At 52.7% G+C, this 19,073-nt stretch overlaps 1 protein-coding gene across 1 annotated transcript in view; it reads left to right on the top strand.

Annotated features, from left to right (window-relative positions):
* The window catches only part of LOC140898388 (uncharacterized), a 43,588-nt gene that overhangs the window by 16,771 nt on the left and 7,744 nt on the right, over window positions 1-19,073 (top strand). The window contains exons 7-11 of the mRNA XM_073312157.2: window positions 387-633; window positions 6,735-6,848; window positions 7,217-8,583; window positions 16,883-17,220; window positions 18,880-18,967. Of these exons, the coding sequence (XP_073168258.2) occupies window positions 387-633; window positions 6,735-6,848; window positions 7,217-8,583; window positions 16,883-17,220; window positions 18,880-18,967 (2,154 nt within the window). The remainder of the gene's footprint in view (window positions 1-386; window positions 634-6,734; window positions 6,849-7,216; window positions 8,584-16,882; window positions 17,221-18,879; window positions 18,968-19,073) is intronic.

Genomic DNA, 19,073 nt, shown 5'->3' with positions numbered 1-19,073 from the left:
GGGGAGAGATATGACTAGATATCTCTTGGTCCAGCAAACCCTGTTTGTCAGCACTGCCTGGATTCAGACTTTACAACAGTTTCCAGTATATAAACGTAGTTCCTTAAATATCATCCCCCCACACTTCTTGCAATGATCCTGAGGACCAGTATTAGAGACCTCCCATGACCCACTGTGGATAAACACTATGAAAGCAGTGTCTGAGGAGGAGTGAGTTGGTCAGGCCTGATCGTGGTTGCCCTCATAGAACAATGCACCCTTTTCCGGTCAACCCTGAAGGGCTTAGTGACATAAGAGGCAAGGTCTGGGGCAGGGGGGGATGCAGATCGGTGGGTTGATCGCTAGGACCCAGGAGCGGCTGGGGGGCGGCTCTGGGGGGAGGATCGCGGGGCTCAGGCCCGGCCCAGGAAGTGACTCGCAGCCGCTGCGGGGACTCTGGCTCCCGGCGAGATCCCCGCGCCCCGGCGGCTGGTGCTGGGAGCCCGGAGCCCGGGCTGCAGCCGGGAGAGGGGAACCTCCAGCCGGGCCCTGCCCGCTGCTCCCCGGGAGCCTCTCCCAGGGCAGAGCCCCCAGCCCGGCCAGGGCCCCTTCCCGGCCCGGCCCCTGCCCCGGGGGGCCCCGCTCGGAGGGAAGGTAAGAGAGACCCGCCACCCCCGGGCTGCAGGGGGCGGGTTTGGCCCCGGGCTGCTCCCCGCGGAGCCGGCTGCGATTCCCTGCCCGGGGCCCGGGAAAGCTGCCGCAGCCCCCGGCGTGTGCGGGGCGGGGGGGGCTGGGACAGCCACACATGGGGGGGGGGTGCAGATAAGGGGGGATTCGGGGGGGGGATAGGGATGTGTAAGGCCGGGGGCAGGATGGGATGGGGGCGGGGCAGTGGTTGCACTGAAGGGAGGTTGGGGCGATGCGGGGGGGCGGGGGGGAATTAGGGGGCTGGGGGGAACAAGGCGGGAATGGAGGGAAGATGTGAGCGGTGGCAGTGTGGGGGGGTGTGGGGGGGAGGCTGGAGGCAGAGTGGGAGAGCAAGAGGAAACTGGCTGGGGAAGGGAGAGCCGGGGGGCAGGGAGAAGGCTGCAGGCAGAGGGGTGGGGAGAGATACAAGGCAGCTCCCCTGCCCCGTGGGGTAAGGGAGGGTGAGGGGGCTGCCCTGCCCAGCGGGGATTTGTTCCCCTACAAATGGTCAAACCAGCAGTGGGGGATGGGCAGGGTGACCGTCCCTCCCGAACTGGGCAGGACAGTCCTGAAGTGCAGAGTTCAAGTCCCGGTCCTGGGCTGAAGGACTCCCGGACACCATTTGTCCGGGATTCCCTGGGCCGGGGCTCTGCACCTGCCCGAGGCTCCGGGGCAGCGCCAGCCTGTTCCCCGGGGGTGGGGCTGAGGTGGGCCTTCGCCCCCCTTCGGCACGAACCCCCGCTCCTCCTGTCCCCCCCGGAGGCCCCACCCACTGGCCAGGCCAGAAGCTAGGAGCTGGGCCATAATAAGAGATTCCCAGGCTGCACTGGGGAGCCCCAGACCCTCCACCTACCCTGAGGGGTGGGCAGACGGGCCAAGGGACGCTCTCAAGCACCCCTGCCCAGGGCAGGTGGAGGGTCAGGACCCCTTGCAGTGACCTGGGCTCCCTGGGCAGCTCTTATCATAGCCTGGCCAGGGGGCAGGGCCTCAGGGGGAAGAGGCGGAGCCGGGGGCGTGGCCTCAGGGAAAGGGGGCAGGGCTCCCGCAAGTGTCCCACTTTTGCCTTTTGAAAAGTGGTCATTCTAGGGGTAGTGGGTGGGCAGGAGACTTCCCCCAAGGGCTGCGAATTTACAAGGCAAATGTCCACCCACTGCCCCTTCCCCCCCCTCCCAACTTTCTATTTGTGTTTAAAGACAATCTTCTTAATTGGGGGGGGGTCCTGACTTCTGGGGTGACAGGACTGAACAGGGGCTGGTCTGATTTCTGCATAGGATTCGGTGTCCAACCAGAGTCACTGCGAGCCGCAAGGAGTGGAATTGGGGTTTGGTTTGGTTCGGTTCAGTGGCAGTCGGTGTGTTCAGTTCTGGTTCAAGACACCCCAGAATGGTCCAGTTACCAGGAAGTGCCCCAGAAGGGGCGGGGTGGTGGCTTGCTTCAGTGCGGAACAGAATTTGGGGCCTGGGGCCTGCCTCAGGTTGTGACCGTTGAAGGGAGGAGCTGCCCCAAGGGGTGGGGACGGGTGAGAGGAGGCCTGTCTAAGGGGAAGAAGAATTGAGCAGCCTTTTCCCTTGGGCTTGAAGAGTTAATGTTAACTCCTGGGGCAGGGAGCCCCCCACCTGTCTGCCCCCCCCCACCACTCCCTGCTCCTGTGGGCTGCCCCCTTCTCTTCTCCTTCTACCGGGACAGGCTGTTCCGGTAGCGATCACATGCCTGGGTGTTGTTTTGTTGTCTTGTTTTATAATGAAAGAGAGATCAGAGTAGGTTTTGTTTTATCAGATATTGAGCTGAAAAACTGCTGAAACTCTGTTGTAACTGGGAGCCGTTTTTCCCTGAGTTCAATTCACACTGGCGCCGCGGCGCTCCAGCCGGGGTGCACAGAACGTTATTCCACTGGCCGGGGTGGAGAACCAGCCGCGCTCTAGCCATGGAGTCAGAGCACTCTACCTGCCTTGCCAGTGTGGACGGGTAGTGAGCTAGTGCGCCCGGGGCTCCTTCAATGCGCTCTAACTCGCAAGTGGAGCCAAGCCCTAAGATGAAAAATGATGGTTCAAGTCTGGGTCCAGGTCAGTTAAGCATATCGGTTCAAGCTGGTTCTCTGGTTCTGTTCTGGTGTGAGTCCAGGTGGGCAAATGAAATCTGCAGCTGCTGAACTGTCCTCATAAGGGGGGCTGGGGGGCTGGCTATTGCTATGGAAGAGGAGGCTGGTGTCTGTCTCTGTCTGCTCATGATATTAGCACCCGGGAGTTAATTGAGCTCCCTGGGTCAGTTGATGCTGCCTCCTGAGTTGTGATCTGGGGCCCGGACTGAGCAGCTGTTGCTCCCGCAGCGGGGTCTGTGCCAGGGAGAGACCTTCATTAAGCCCCCTCTGTGCCCAGCCCAGGTGGGGACTTTTGATGTTCCTGGAACTAGCCCCCTGGGGCAGCCCCAGGGCTCTGCCAATGTCAGCTCTTGAGCCAGAGTTTCCAGGTGCTTGGGGGAAAGGGCTGGGGCCGGGCAGGAAAGTGACTCTGCACAAAGGACTCTTTTCAGGGCATGTGTCTGCAGGTCCCAGAGCTGCTGCCCTCAGTGACACAGCCAGGCTCACGCTGGAGAGCGAACACCCATGGGAACGGGACAGTCCCCAGTTCTCCCAGGCAAAGTAGAGAGGGAAGGAGACAGGAAGGGGAATGGTGAGACCAAAATGGGCAGCAGGAGCAAGAAGTGGGGAAGAAGACTCCCAGCCCTGCCCGGATCCATTCCCTGCATCCCCCTGGGCAGACTGACTCTCCTGGGAACAAGGGGAGGAGCTGTCAGAGGAAAAGTCAGTTCCTGCCCTGGCCGAGTCCCCACGCTGCCCTCGGGGCCAATGTCAGGAGGAATCCCCCAAAGTGGCTCCTTTGATTCTGCTCTTTTCTAGCATTTGTCTTAGAGACTGTAGCCTTTCATTTTATTTAAAGTGAATTTAGTGTGTGGGATCACACCACCCTGGGTTCGGCTCTGGTGGCTACAGTTTCAAGCTTAATGGAGTGAAAGTCACCTCTGCTACTTGCCTCAGATTTACCATCTCTAGGAACACAAAGACCAAGGGCAGTGACCACACAGACATTCACAAGTACAAGGTCTAGTGCTGTTTTACAAGTTTTATTAAAGTAACTATTAAAGTTATGAGTACCCAAGCATACAGAAATTCCATACAGACCTATGCATGAGTTACAAACATAGTTATACTCACATCCTCCTAGATAGTGTTACAGTCTGTAGGTCTCTCATGGATTGATCATCAGTGGAGGGATGGTTCCTGCTGGAGTTTTCCCATATGTCACGGTGTATGCACACCCTGTCCCGAAAGGGGATGGGAAGTGGGTGTGTGGACACCACCGGTGAGTTTACTTGGCTGTGTCCAACCCCGCTAGCCCAGGGTCCAAGGACCACAGCAAAGGCCATAGCCCCAGTGCCTGGGGAAGCATGGCCTAGTGGCCAGACTTACTAGTGCGCAGCCCTTTGGTGCAGGGTGGCGGGGCCTAGAGGCCAGTACCCACCAGCAAGGGGGGCTGGCAGCCCAGGAGACCCAGGGCCCTAACAGTGGCAGAACCACTGGCTCAGCAGAGAATCCTACTAAAACACGCTGAGCTTACCTGGATGGGAGATACCCCTCCATCACCCTCCCTGGGTCACTTCCTGCCGTTGTCCCTGGTGAGGCAGTCCACGAGGCTTCTGGGTCTCCAGCACATGTAGCTTCCTGGGACTCCGTCGGTCGCAGGGTCCAAGCTGGTCCTTGTGGCTGTAGCCAGTCCTCAGCGGGACCGACCAGCCCAGGTCCTTTCTCTCCAGCCTCCAACCCAGAATGAGCTTGGCTTCCTCCCTCTAGACTGCTTCAGCATCTGGAGCATGCCCAGTCTGGCCTAGGGTGCCGGACTTCTGCTATCCATAAGGTGGGTGTAACCCTGTCTTGGCGAGTGTGGCGGATGCGCTCCCAGTCACACTACAGGGAATTCAGTTTTCCTAATCTGGGCACCCTCTTTTTATATGGTGAGTCCGACTATACCTACATTCTGTGCACATTCATGAAAGTGTCAACCCTCTTTGTTCTTATTGGATTGGTGTCCCCCAGAAGCACAAGGGACCCCAATTTCTATTGGTCAGGTAGGTTCTATTTATTCTCATTAGCACTGATTCACAATTTATACCCTGTGGTTAAGACACATGTTGCAGACAGATATGCCATTACAACATTTTTGTGATTTAAAATTAATCTTCTGGCCAATTTTTCACAATATTACCCACTTGTGGCACCGGGTCATTCCTCAGTGACGTACTGAGGTCAGCATTTCTTTGCTCCAAGGCCTAATATGGCTAAGCTAAAATCTTACAAGCTTCAGCCTGTGGGCCTTGTGTTTCAATCCTGCTTACTTAGATACCTAATGCATACCTATCCCTTCTACTATTAATCAATCTTATACTTTTATAATCCTACAATTTTACTCTATTTAACATAAAATGATTATATATGACATAACATATGAATTAATCATAACATCACACAATAAATGACAAAAAAACTAAAATAATTGGCTACAGGGCTCTGTCCTGGGAGGGTTTAAAAGTGCCCCTGTGGGTTCAGCCTTGGTGGGAGGGGCCGGTCCATGTTGTAATAAAGTCACTGATGGTTTTACCCAGTGTAGCAGAGTCCAGTGCGTCTGTCTGCAGGGAGAGAGCTAAGGAGGGAATCGGGGTGTGAAATGGACTCCAGCCCCTTCTGAAACCTCCCCTGTCGCCCCGCTCGCCCTGACAGGCTGAGGAATCCCATCCATGTTTCACTCCAGATTGTCCTGTCTTCCAGGGCACAGGGAAGGGAAATGGCTGTGATGGAGCCAACTCAGGTAGGGAATTTTTCAGGGAAGTTGTTGTAGGGGGGTAGGGCCAGGAAACAGACAGGGTGAAGCAGTGAGGGGACAGGGTGATAAACCTGCTGAGACACGGTCAACCTGGGCCTGATTTTCTGAACAGGCCTATTCCATTTCCCCCCATTTCTGAAACAGGAAAAAAAAAATCCTGGGCAGGGCTGGGAAAACTGACCAGACTCCCAGAGCTGCATCCTCACCCCACTGGCCAGAGGCTGCTGTGAAATACGAAGGGAAGCTGTCAGGATTCCTGTCCCTGCCCCCGGCTCAGAGCTCTGCTTCCCGTATCAGCCTGTGGCTGGCAGGCGGGTGGGAAATGAGAAGACCCTGCCCCGCTCCGTGTGCTGGGGGGGACAAGAAGCTCTCACTGTCTCCCACCCCCTCAAGCCTCCTGGCTGCTCTGAGCAGGGTGTGGGTGGGATTCTGCTTTTCTGGGCCTCCTCCCCTGTGACTAGTGGGATTCTGGCTGGGGCTGCAGGTGCTGAGTGGGGAAACTGATGTTTCAGATGCCGGTGACCTTCGAAGAGGTGGCTGTGTATTTCACCCAGGGGTAGGGGGCTCTGCTGGACCCCGCTCAGAGAGCCCTCTACAGGGATGTCATGCAGGAGAACTATGTGATGGGTAAGGGATTCCTGTGCCCTCAGCTCTTAGATGCCGTGGGGTCTGCACATCTGAATTTCGTCAAGTTCTTCCATGGTCAGTTGGATTGGGGGGAGGAGGGTCGCATAGTTCAAAACTGCAGAGAGGAAGAGATTTGCATCTACATACCCCCTTCAAGGGAACAGGGAATTCAGAAACCTAATGGACATGCTAATTCATCCCCATCTTTCCAGCTTTCAGGGGATCAGAAGCAGGGTATTGTCCTGCCTGTATTATTTTTCCTTCACGCCCATTCACCTTTCTCCATCCGTGGGGAGGGCTCTAGGTTCTGCAGGCTTGGAAATAGGCAGGAGTTTAACACCTGAGCTGTGTGTGTGTCAGCAAGTCCCCCAGAGCTCATCTTCCCTGAGACCTCCTAGTGAGGGTGTAACAACACCTCCGTGCCCTCAGATCTGTGCTGCTCCCAAGGGGTCTGAGTTCCCACAGTCCCATGTAGGGTCAGGTTAAACTCAGGGAATGTTCCTTGTGACAAATACTCTACCAAGACTCCGTGAGCCCTGAGCTTCCCTGATTTCACCCCCTGCGCAGTATTCCCCATTCCCAAACCTGACCTGATTGCCCAGCTGGAACGAGGGGAAGAGCCGTGGGTCCCAGATCTCCAGGCTGCTGAGGAAAGGGAGAGCCTGAGAGGCACCTGCACAGGTGAGGAATGAGGGAAACTGAGACAGAAACATCTGGTGAATGAAGGAAAAAGTTTGGACTCCCAAAAACTTACTGTGAGTGAAAGCCGTCAGTTGTGCCCCATCTCAACCAGGTCAGGGCGGCCGTCAGCAGATGTCCTATCATCAAGGCAGATATCAGTCATGGCTTCCCACCCACCTTGTTAGCTGTGGGAATTTCCTCCCTGACTTTGCTTCCCTGGGAGTGTTTGGGTGGGATGTGGAGGCAAAATCCAATGTCTCCATCTCCCCAGCAGTCACTGTGTTGTGTTTCCCCTCTTTGCTATTCCCCTTTCGGTCCCTTCTCCCCGGCACAGGCAGTGACTCCTGTCTGGATTCTCTCTCTCCCAGCAGGTGAGAGGACAGTGAGTGAGAACAAGGAGGAGAATCTGCGTCAGGAAGGGCCTGAGCAAGTGGAACTGCAGGAGATGTTTTTGAGAAGAGCCGAAGGGACTTTTTCCCAGGGCTTGGAGCAGGGAAATGCCTGGGAAGATCGAGACAGCTCAGAGATGCAGCTGGGAAACTATCCCGGGAAGAAACTGGATGAATCCACTGAACATGGCGGAGGATGCAAGGATCCCAAGGAAACCTCAGTCCAGCAGACAAGTCACAATGAAGAGAAACCCTACAAATGCCTTGACTGTGGGAAAGGATTCCGTTTCAGTGCAAACCTTGTTAAACATTGGAGAACCCACACAGGAGAGAAGTCCTATGAATGCTTGGACTGTGGGAAAAGGTTCAGTGAGAAGTCACACTTTATTACACACCAGAGACTGCACACAGGAGAGAGACCCTATGAATGCCTGGAATGCGGGAAAAAATTTAATGAGACGTCACATCTTATGTCACATCACAGAACCCACACAGGAGAGAAGCCCTATAAATGCTTAGACTGTGGGAAAAGCTTCAGTAGGAAGCCTTATCTTATTAAACACCAGAGATTGCACACAGGAGAGAGACCCTATAAATGCCTCGAGTGTGGGAAAGGTTTTATCGAAAGTTCATCCCTTACTAAACATGAAAGAATCCACACAGGAGAAAGACCCTATACATGCCTTGAATGTGGGAAAAGCTTCATTCAGAAGTCAGAACTTATTATACACCAGAGACTGCACACTGGAGAGAGACCTTATAAATGCCTTGAGTGTGGGAATGATTTCAGTAGTCGCTCCCGCCTTATTAAGCATCAGAAAATCCACACAGGTGACAAACCCTATAAATGCCTCGATTGTGGGAAAAGTTTTGTTGACAGAACAAAACTTACCACTCATCAGAGAATCCACACAGGAGAGAGACCCCATAAATGTTTAGACTGTGGGAAAAGCTTCATTGAGAAGTCACAACTTATTCTACACCAGAGACTGCACACAGGAGAGAGACCCTTTCAATGCTGTGAATGTGGGAAAAGTTTTATTCGGAGCTCAGCGCTTATTACACATCAGAGAACCCACACAGGAGAGAGACCTTATAAATGCCTTGAGTGTGGGAAAGATTACAGTGAGAGCTCAAAGCTTATTACACATCAGAGAACCCACACAGGAGAAAGACCATACAAATGCTTGGACTGTGGGAAAACTTTCAGTCAGCGCTCACATCTTACTAAACATGGGAGAATGCACATGGGAGAGACACCTTATAAATGCCTTGACTGTGGGGAAAGGTTCAGTAAGAGCTCAGAGCTCACCAAACATCAGAGAATACACAAGGGTGAGACACCCTAGGAATAGCTTGACTGCAGACACACATCAGTGACCCACACAACAGAGAGACCTTGAACGTGGGGGAAGGTTTATTTGGTGCTCCCAGAGTATCAGGCATTTGCAAATCCACACAGGGAAGAAACCTCTGAGATGTTTGCAGTGTGGGACATGGTCCACATGGAGTTAACACCATGTTGGACATCAGAGACTCCTCTACACAGCAGAGAAATTCTCTAAGGGCCCTGACTGGGGCTGGCCATGGTGACCAACCCATTTCCTCATTCCCACACACATCAGGGGCATTCAGCTCCCAAGGATCCAGCTGCCCATCACTGTGGTGAGGATCCAGCAGCAGCCAAGCAGCAGCTGGTCAATGACCCTCTGGCTCTGCCTGGTCTAAGCAAACCCCAGGCAGAGGAGGAGAAGCCCCCATCAGCTCCTCCTCCCTGCTACAGCCCTGGCTGCTGAGCTGATGGGGCACAGGTGGGGGAACGGAGAGAGAGAAACTCCTCCAGCCTCTTCCTCTGCCTGGCTGAAGTTCCCCCCTCTCCCTTACCTTCCCAGGTGGGGTCCCCCTGCCATGGAGATGAGGAGAAGAACACTTGTGCCAGGCCCCACTTTCACTCTAGATGCCTGTCCCCACCCCGCATCTTCCCCAGCCCCTGCGCTGGGCTCCACCACTGACCTGGAGCTGTTCCTTGCACGGGGAGTGTCCTTGGGGGCTAGTAACTCCTCCCTTCCCCAAATCCCCCAGGGCACTGGGCTATGGGCGATCAAATATTAAGGGACCAGGCCGATGAGGACACTGGGAGTTGAATGGTTGGGGATCAGGGGGAGCTGCGTGCTGGGGCTTTTGAGTGTTTGGGCACCGTGGGATAAGAGGAGAGGGAGAGCACAGCGGCAGAGACTTGCTGTCTCTCATCACTCACCCTCTCTGCCCCTTCTCCCTGCCCCCTCTGCATTCAGGCAGCACCACTGAGAGGGGCTGATTCCCACAGGGCCTTTTGTGGGAGGCCTGGAGATCCCACTTCTGCCTCTGCAGTATCAGCCTCTAAGCGTGTCTATGGTAGGAAACATGGTCAGGATTAGCCAGCGCATCTCTGTGACCCTGTACCAGTTTTTCTACTGTAAACTCTCCCTGAGCATCTTATGTGCAAGGCTGAGATTTGTCATGGATATTTTTTTTAATAAAAGTCGTGGACAGGTCACGGGCAATAAAGAAAAATTCACGGAAGTCTGTCCATGACTTTTACTACTAATATCCGTGACAAAATGGGAGAGAGAAGGCTCCAGCACCTATTGTTGCTGGGGTCTGGGGTTCCATGTCAGCTGGGGAGGTGCGGGGGCTCTGGCTGGGGTCTCCAAGGGCCCCCCGCCACCACCTGCAGCTCGGAGCTCTGAAGCCGCCCCACCATCCATGCCTGCTGGGAGCTATGGGGGGCCCCCAGCCGCCCACAGTGACTCAAAGCTCTGGGAGCCACCCATTGCAGCCAGGAGATGTGGGGTAACCCCATGGCCTGCAGCAGGTCAGAGCTCCAGGGGGCAGCTCTCGGCTGCCATGGGTGGCAGGGGGACCCCGCAGTTCCAAGCCACCACGGGCTGCAGTCACGGAGGTCTCTGGAAGTCACAGGTTGCCTGAGTTCCACAACCTCCATAATAAAACCGTAGCCTTACTTATCTGTTCTGACCCCCTCCCATTCACAAAGTGATTGTTAGTCCCTGAGTTCCCCCTTGGGGACAGATTGTCTCATTCCTAGATAGTCTCATATTACATCAGGCCGTGCTGAAAAGCATTAGTGTTTGTACATTTTCTCCCTTTATGCACAAGAATTAATGACATGCTAAATAAATGGGGAGCAGGGACAATAAAATGTGGTGTTTTAGCATCTGTGCTCTTTCAGGGCAATGGGGTGAGTCTCAGGGATTCCCTCCTTCCCCCATCACTGTCATGCTCCACTCTCGACACAGCAGCCCCTGTCCAAGCGATGGAGAGTTTTATCCTGGTTTCGTTCTACCCCTCCATCTCCTAGGGTGTCACTTACCCCCGTGTCCCTGTCTCTCCATGCTTAGGAATCACAGTTTGATGTCTATGATCCTAAGTCAGACTCCGGAGGGCTGGAGAAGAAAGTATCATATACCTAGGAGTGGGTGGGGAAATCCCATTGAACCTCAAAGCACAGTTTGACCTTTCAGCTCTTTAGCCCTGTTTCCATCTATTGGTAAAATTGCTTCCTGGCTTTTTCTAGGCTAGTCCAGATCATTTGTACATAGGAAGATTTGTCTTTCTTTCTCTTTTTTTTTATTATGATGATGCTAAAGCTTTTGCAACTAATACAACCAAATAATGAGGCTAGTTTTAGTGGCTTCAGAAGAACATGGGTAAATTTATTTTCCTGATTTTGAGTCTTAAATGATTCTCTGAGATTTTACTTTATGAACAAGAACGTGTTTTATAGCCCACCCTGGATTGTGGGTTTTTCTCTCTTTGTGAAGGCCGTTTGGTCACATACTTTGATATAAGTTTGGTTTGACAGGATGTAGGTCAGATTCATTGAGGACTTGACAAGACAAATGATCATTTGCCAGAACAGTCCTTTTTTAGATTTTATTTTGATCTTTATCTAACCCTTTGTCATGAGATTTTTTTGTGTGGTTTGAACAATGACAGTGATCAATATCTCTCAGCACAAGCAGTGATGGTATGAGATACATTCACAGTGGTCAAGCCTGAGCCTGAGACTGAAACAGGGAATGAAGTTACTGCCTGATCTATGAAGTGATGTAAGATACCATTTGGAGGGGCAGAAGATGAGGGGAACAGAGCTGGGAAACTGCTGGGTTTGCTCCTCAGAGCCAGACGGCTGAGGCTGAGAACTGTGAACTCGCTGCACCAGTGCCAGAGAGAAACTTGAATTGGATTGTGAGTGTCTTGTGCAGCTGCCCATGAAATCTAAAGGACCATGAACGACACTCCAAAAAATGATCCGGGGGTAGGGGGCAGCATCTCCCTATTGCAAAGATGCTGAGGTTGGGTGTAGACAAGAAGGGAGCCGGGGATATCAACAGACCTGGGCAGCCTTGAAGCCAGACCGATACCCAGCATTGAGGCCAGAGGGAGATGGGCAACCTTACAGTTCAGCTGCTCACTGTGGCACTGTGTCCCATATTCTTCATAGAGATACTATTATGGTATGATTATAGCATAACTATGATGTATTTTTTTCAAGATAGGTCATGTGAAAGATCATTGAAAAGGGTATGATTTACTGAATATGATTATCCTATATGTATGCATCTATCTTTTTGTATCTGAAGTTAGGAATATTGGCTATGTATTTCTATTAGAAATGTGTTTACACTTGGGGAACACCCACTAGGCAAAAGATTGTCAATAGGGCTGTCAAGCGAATACAAAAATTAATCACGATTAATCATGCAATTAAACAAATTAATTGAAATGAATCGTAAGATTAACAAAATTAATCACACAATTAATTGAACTGTTAAACAATTATAGAATACCATTTATTTAAATATTTTTGGATGATTTTTACATTTTCAAATATATTGATTTCAATTACAACACAGCATACAAAGTGTACAATGCTCACTTCATATTTATTTTTGATTACAAGTATTTGCACTGTAAAAAAACAAAAGAAATAGTATTTTTCAATTCACCTAATACAAGTACTGTACTGAAATCTCTTTATCATGAAAGTTGAATTTACAAACGTAGAATTATGTACCAAAAAAAACTGCATTCAAAAATAAGTGTAAAATTTTAGAGCCTGCAAGTCCACTCAGTCCTACTTCTTGTTCAGCCAATCACTCAGACAAACAAATTTGTTTACATTTGTGGGAGGTAATGCTTCCCAGTTCTTGTTTAGAATGTCACCTGAAAGTGAGAATAGGTGTTCTCATGGCACTGGTGTAGCCGGCATCACAAGATATTTACGTGCAATATGAGCTAAAGATTCATATGTCCCTTCATGCTTCAACTACCGTTCCAGAAGACGTGTCCATGCTGATGACGGGTTCTGCTCGATAACAGTCCAAAGCAAAGTGGATCAACACATGTTCATTTTCATTATCTGAAATGCCACCAGCAGAAGGTTGATTTTCTTTTTTGGTGGTTCAGGTTCTGTAGTTTCCACATCAGAGTGTTGCTCTTTCATGACTTCTGAAAGCAAGCTCCACACCTCGTCCCTCTCAGATTTTGGAAGGCAGTTCAGATTCTTAAACCTTGGGTCAAATGCTGTAGCTATCTTTAGAAATCTCACGTTGGTACCTTCTTTGCGTTTTGTCAAATCTACAGTGAAAGTGTTCTTAAATGAAACAACATGTGCTGGGTCATCATCCGAGACTGCTATAACATGGAATATATGGCAGAATGCGGATAAAACAGAGCAGGAGACATACTATTCTGCCCAAAGGAGTTCAATCAAAAATGTAATTAATGTTTTTTTTTTTTTAATGAGCATCATCAGCATGGAAGCATGTCCTCAGGAATGGTGGCTGAATCATGAAGGGGCATATGAATGTTTAGCATATCTTGCACTTAAATACCTTGCATTGCTGGCTACAAAAGTGCCATGTGAACTCCTGTTCTCACTTTCAGGTGACATTGTAAATAAGAAGCCAGCAACATTATCTCCTGCAAATGTAAACAAACTTGTTTGTCTTCGGGATTGGCTGAACAAGAACTGAGTGGACTTGTAGGCTCTAAAGTTTTACATTGTTTTGCTTTTGAGTGCAGGTATGTAACAAAAAACTGTCGATTTGTAAGTTGCACTTTCATGATAAAGAGATTGCGCTTCAGTACTTACTGAGGTGAATTGAAAAATACTATTTCTTTTGTTTATCATTTTTACACTGCAAATAGTTGGAATAAAAATAACATGTACTTTGATTATAATTACAACACAGGATACAATACATGTGAAAATGTAGAAAAACATCCAAAATATTTAATACATTTAAATTGGTGCCCTATTGTTTAACAATGCAGTTAAAACTGTGATTAATCATGATTCATTTTTTTTGAGTTAATCATGTGAGTTAACTGCAATTAATCTACAGCCCTAATTGGCAGTCTAAATGGCTGGCTGGGAAGGGCCATTAGGGAGAACAATAGGTTTTAAAAGAAGCTAATCTCCCAGCAGAAAGCCTTCCTGAAGACCCTACAAACAGCCTGGAGTCACGGCTGTTGTGACACTACAAAGTCATGTGACCAGATCACCTGGTACTGGACTCCATCTTGGAAAACCAGTGTTTTTCCACTGAAAGGCATGGGAACCAAGCATGGAGACAAACGGTGCTCGTCACATACAAAAGCTGTTTAAGACAGAGGAGAGACATCAGCATGGTTCTTCACTGACTCCCCGCCCAAAGGAGATTCTGGGAAACCCTTGAGGAAAAAGGACTGAACTGGGGGGGAAGTGCTGAAGCCAGGCTAGAGGGGTTTCTAGACTGTGAAGAATACCTGAGGTTTTTAAGCTGTAAGCAAGGGCAGCCAGCCCCTTAAGAATCTCTGTAATCAGCTTAAATAATTATTTAGGGTGAGAAGTGGATACTCATATCCAATCTCTTTAGTATATAAAGCTTAGATTGTGCTTTGTTTATTTGCTAGATTATCTGCTTTGATTGGTTTGCTATCCCTTATAATCCCTTAAAATTGATCTCTTGTAGTTAATAAACTTGTTTTTGCTTTATCTAAAACAGTGTGTGTGGGAGTCATAACTTGGGGCAGAAAGCTGTGTATATTCCTTTCCACATTGAGGGAGGGGGCAAATTTCACGAGCTTATGCTGTACAGTTCCTTGTGCGGCGCAGCAAGACGGTATACACTGGGTTTACACTTGGGGTAGGGGGGCATGCCTTAGGAAGTGGGAGGAGCCTTAGCTGTGCCTTCCCATGCAGAGCCGATCACAGAGTCTGTATGAACTCCAGCTGGGTGTGTCCCTGCCTGTATGTGTGCTGGTAACGTGCAGACTGAAGCCTGGGAGAGGGCTTGGCAGGCTGGTCACAGCAGTGCAGTGTATAGGAAGTCCAGGCTGGTGGGTCAGGCAAGCTCAGTGGTACCCCAGTTCCAGATGGCACCATGGGAGGAACCTGTCACAACCTCCTCCTCATCTACTGCAGTGTCCTGTGTGAGGATCAGAGAGACTGTCTCTGCCCCACTTACCCCACACTGCATCCCTCTTGTAACTAACCCCCTGTGCCCCATGTTCACCACCTGTGTATGGTTATGATATATAATGTACAAAGTGTGCCTGGTGAGGGATCATTGGAAAACTCATGATCTGCTGAATATCACGCTGTTGAAATGCGTGTAACACCAGTGCATGTAGAATGGTGAGATTTTACTCTGTGTTTGTTACGAGGGTGACCATATTCCAGGTTCTCAAAAAGGACGCTGATGAGGAGGGTAGCTGGGGGAGGGTGAAGTTTTGGGTGCTGGAGGGGGCACTCACAAGCTGAGGGCAGTGTCAGTCACTGTCTGTGTCAGGGTGCAGACACAATCCCAGAATGCAGCGACAGCCATCGCTCAGCACCTACCTCCTGGGAGCCAGGGTATGGGCTGTTCCCCTCCCAGTTTGACACCATACCATTAATCAGTACTTGGAGTACAGTCTTTCAGCCAGTCGTGCATCCACCTTACAGTAATTTCATCTAGACCAACAAATTCCTCCCTGCTGGTCAGAACTGAGTCTAACCCGGCTGCCCCCTGGGTACTTCCCCCACCAGCGGAAAGCAGAAGTTGTCCCCGACGCATTCCCAGAACTTATTGCATGTTGGGTGCTACTAGGGTGGCCAGGTGCCTGGTTTTCGACCAGAAAGTCCAGTCTAAAGGGGGAGCTGACGGTGTCTGGTCAGATCTAGTGACCGGACACCCAAAGTCCAGTTACTGAGAGAGCCTTGGGGGGAAAGGCAGGGCAGAGGAGGAGCCTATGGGGAAGAGGCGGGGCAGGGTGGGACCTCGGGGGAAAGAGGTGGGGCAGGGGAAGTTCCAGCAGGGCTGCTGGTGTGCCTGGTTTTTAAAAATGACCAAGTTGGCCACCCAGGTAGCTAGCTGAGAGGCTGTGAAAAATATGAACAAACCTACACATATCACTTTTCACAGCAGCAGACTTACTAGCTAGCAATAAATAACGATTTTGATGTGTATATGGGTAAGGGGACTGTTGGCCTCAAGATCCGGAGACTGACAATGGGCAGGGGCCAATGCTGCGGATCAGCCTGGTGGACAGGGCAGGCAGGCCAAGGAGGAAGTCAGGAGGCCGGGGTCGCATCCTCTCTGTGAGCTGTAGGGGGCAGAGCAGGGCGGGAGGCGCTAAGGAGAGAGCAGAGCTGGGCTGGGAGCAGAGCAGCACCAGCGTGAGCCAGAGAGGCGCAGCCCAGAGAGCTGAGCTGGAGGCAGAGGGAAGCTGGGGCTGGAGCAGTCCGGAGCCGGGTGCTGTGAGCAGCTGGGGAGAGCGAGGGGAGATCCTGGGCAGAGGAACCAGTGCAGGGAGACATCTCCAGCCAAGAGGGCTTGCAGGCTGGACTGGGAGGGGGGATCATAACACCAATGGGGGTGCGATGCTAGGAAGAAAGGTCCTGCCACTGAGAGCATCAGGGCATGAGGTCACCACCAGAGCACGTGTCCGACCCGCAGCATCCCTGCAGCACAGCCAGGGCCTGGGCAGGAGGCCTGGGAGTGGGACGTGTGAGGAACAGACTGTGAATTTTCCTTACATTTCAGAAGTGCCTGTTTGTGGTTCATCCCACAGAGCGGGGTGATGGTTTTTCCTTTAACCTTTCCCATTTTTTCCCTTAATTTGTTTTAATTTGTTGCTGTTTAATAAATTGTATTTGTGCTAAACTCTATGCAATGGTCAGGGAAGCATCCGGAGTGGGGAGAGCACCCTGGAGTAGGGATGCCCTAGCCCCTGTCCTGAGTGATCACAAGAAAATTGGGGATCGAGCCCCTCACGAATCCTGGGCCCAGCCTTGTCGGGGTTTCAGGGACTAGAGTGGACGGGGAGTCCTGGAGAGCAGGCAGGCCTCTGGGTGAAGGGAGTGGGAGCGAGGACTCAGATCCTTCTGCTATTTGATTGGTATAAGCCAGGAAAGTTCTCCACCATATCGGGACCATTCCTCCGCTTACCTCTGTGCATGTTTACTGGTTTTTCCACAAGTTAATTAAGTATTATAGGGAAAAGTGTCAGAGCGGCCACCAGCGGGAGCTGCTGGCAACACTCTGAGGCCACCAAAAATTTGGTCATGAGAACCCCTGGGCTAGATGATCCTGATGGGCCCTTCTGACTGTAAAGTCTATGAGTCAACAGAAGCCGGACACAGAGAGGCGAAGTGCAGAGCGTGGGATATCGCTAGGACCCAGGAGCAGCTGGCTGGGAGGATCGCGGGGCTCAGGCCCGGCCGCAGGAAGTGGCTCGCAGCCGCTGCGGGGACTCTGGCTCCCGGCGAGATCCCCGCGCCCCGGCGGCTGGTGCTGGGAGCCCGGAGCCCGGGCTGCAGCCGGGAGAGGGGAACCTCCAGCCGGGCCCTGCCCGCTGCTCCCCGGGAGCCTCTCCCAGGGCAGAGCCCCCAGCCCGGCCAGGGCCCCTTCCCGGCCCGGCCCCTGCCCCGGGGGGCCCCGCTCGGAGGGAAGGTAAGAGAGACCCGCTCCCCCCCCGGCACCCCCGGGCTGCAGGGGGCGGGTTTGGCCCCGGGCTGCGCCCCGCGGAGCCGGCTGCGATTCCCTGCCCCGGGCCCGGGAAAGCCGCCGCCAGCCCCCGGTGTGTGCGGGGCGGGGGGAACCAGCCCGGAGCGGGCGGGGGGCTGGGACTAGGACAGACACACGGGAGGGCCCGGGGGGGGGCGGGGTGTGAGGGTAAGGGGGGATTTAGGGGGCAGGATGGGATGGGGGCGCTGAAGGGGGATGGGGCGATGCAGGAGAATGAGGGGAGACTTATGGGGCGGATGGGAACAGGGCTGCAATGGAAGGAAACTCTGAGTGGGAGGCACAGCGAAGGAAAAGGGGGGATGTGGGGTGGGGGGCCTCGGGGGAGACTTTGAGAGCAAGAGCAGACTGGGGAAGGGGGAGAAACCGGGTAGGGGTCGGGGAGAATGAGAGGAAGAGATACAAAGGCAGCTCCCCCACTCCATGGGGCAGGAGGGGGGGGGGATGCCCCACGCCGCAGCCAGAGGGGAAATCTTTTACTGCAACTAGTCAATGATGCTTTGGGGGTAGGTGGAGGCTTCTGCCTAAGGGCTCAGAAGCTACCCGGCAAATATCCAGCCCCCCCGCCCTGCTCCCAGTGTATTATTTTCAGACACGCTCATGATTTTGGGGTCTGTCTCCTGAGGCTTCGGGGCTGCCCAGGGCCCTGGTCTGATTTCTGGGCAGGAGTCAGATCTCGGCCACGCTGACCGGAGTCACTGCTGGCTCTGGCAAGGAGTGAGTGTGGATGGGCCGATGGGATCAGCCTCTGCCTGCCTGTCCCTGGGGGCTGCAGGGCCAGGACAGGGAGGCTCAGTCATGAGCTGCTGCCACCAGAAGGCTCCGATTATTGCTCAGGGAGAGGAGGCAGCTGGTGCCTGTCTCTCTCTGCTCCTGATATTAGAGCCCTTGAATTGAGGTCCCTGGGTCAGACACTGCTGCCTCCTCTGCCTGAGAGCCCAGACTGTGAAACTGCTGCTCCCCAGCAGGGTCTGTGCCAGGGACAGACCTTCATTAACCCCCCTCTCTGGGCCCAGCCCGGGTGGGGACTTTTGCTGGACCTGGAACTAGCCCCCTGGGGCAGCCCCAGGCTCTTCTGACACCAGCTCCTGAGCCAGAGACCTTCAGGTGATGGGGACAGGGCTGGGGCTGGGCAGGACAGTGACTCTGCACAAAGGGTCCCTTTCAGGGACCTGCTGATGAGTTTGTACCGAAGGGGGAGGGGCTCCCCATGGGTCTGGGGGTTCCAGAGCTGCTGTCCTCAGAGACACTGTGAGACTGACTCTCCTGGGAACAAGGGGAGGAGCTGGATGCGCTGCCCTCATCAGGGGATCATCAGGGGGAATCTCCCACATGGTTCCTTTGATTCTGCTCTTTTCTAGCATTTCTCTCAGAGACTCTGGCCCTGGGGGCATTTAAAAGTGTCTCAGGGGTTCAGTGCTGGTGGGAGGGGCTGGGTCTGTGTTGTAATAAAGTGACTGAGGGTTTTCCCAGCGTGGCAGAGCCCAGAGTGTCTGTCTGCAGGGAAGGAGCCTGGGGGGAGTTGGGGTGTGAAATGGACTCAAGCCCCTTCTGAAACCTCCCCCGTTGCCCCTCTCGCCCTGACAGGCTGAGGAATCCCGTCCACATTTTGCTCCAGATCGTCCTGTCTTCCAGGGGACAGGGAAGGGAAATGGCTGTGATGGAGCCAGCTCAGGTAGGGGATTTTCAGGGAGCTGCAGGGGGATTTGCTGTGGAGGGGGAGGGGTAGGAAACCCCCACGGGGAGTCAGGGAGGAGACAGGGTGTGATAATCCTCCTGGG

The sequence above is a fragment of the Lepidochelys kempii genome, chromosome 14 (assembly GCF_965140285.1).
Source record: "Lepidochelys kempii isolate rLepKem1 chromosome 14, rLepKem1.hap1, whole genome shotgun sequence".
Lineage (NCBI taxonomy): Eukaryota > Metazoa > Chordata > Testudines > Cheloniidae > Lepidochelys > Lepidochelys kempii.
Note: the sequence above shows the minus strand (reverse complement) of the source record. Positions and strands in the feature narration are given on the sequence as shown.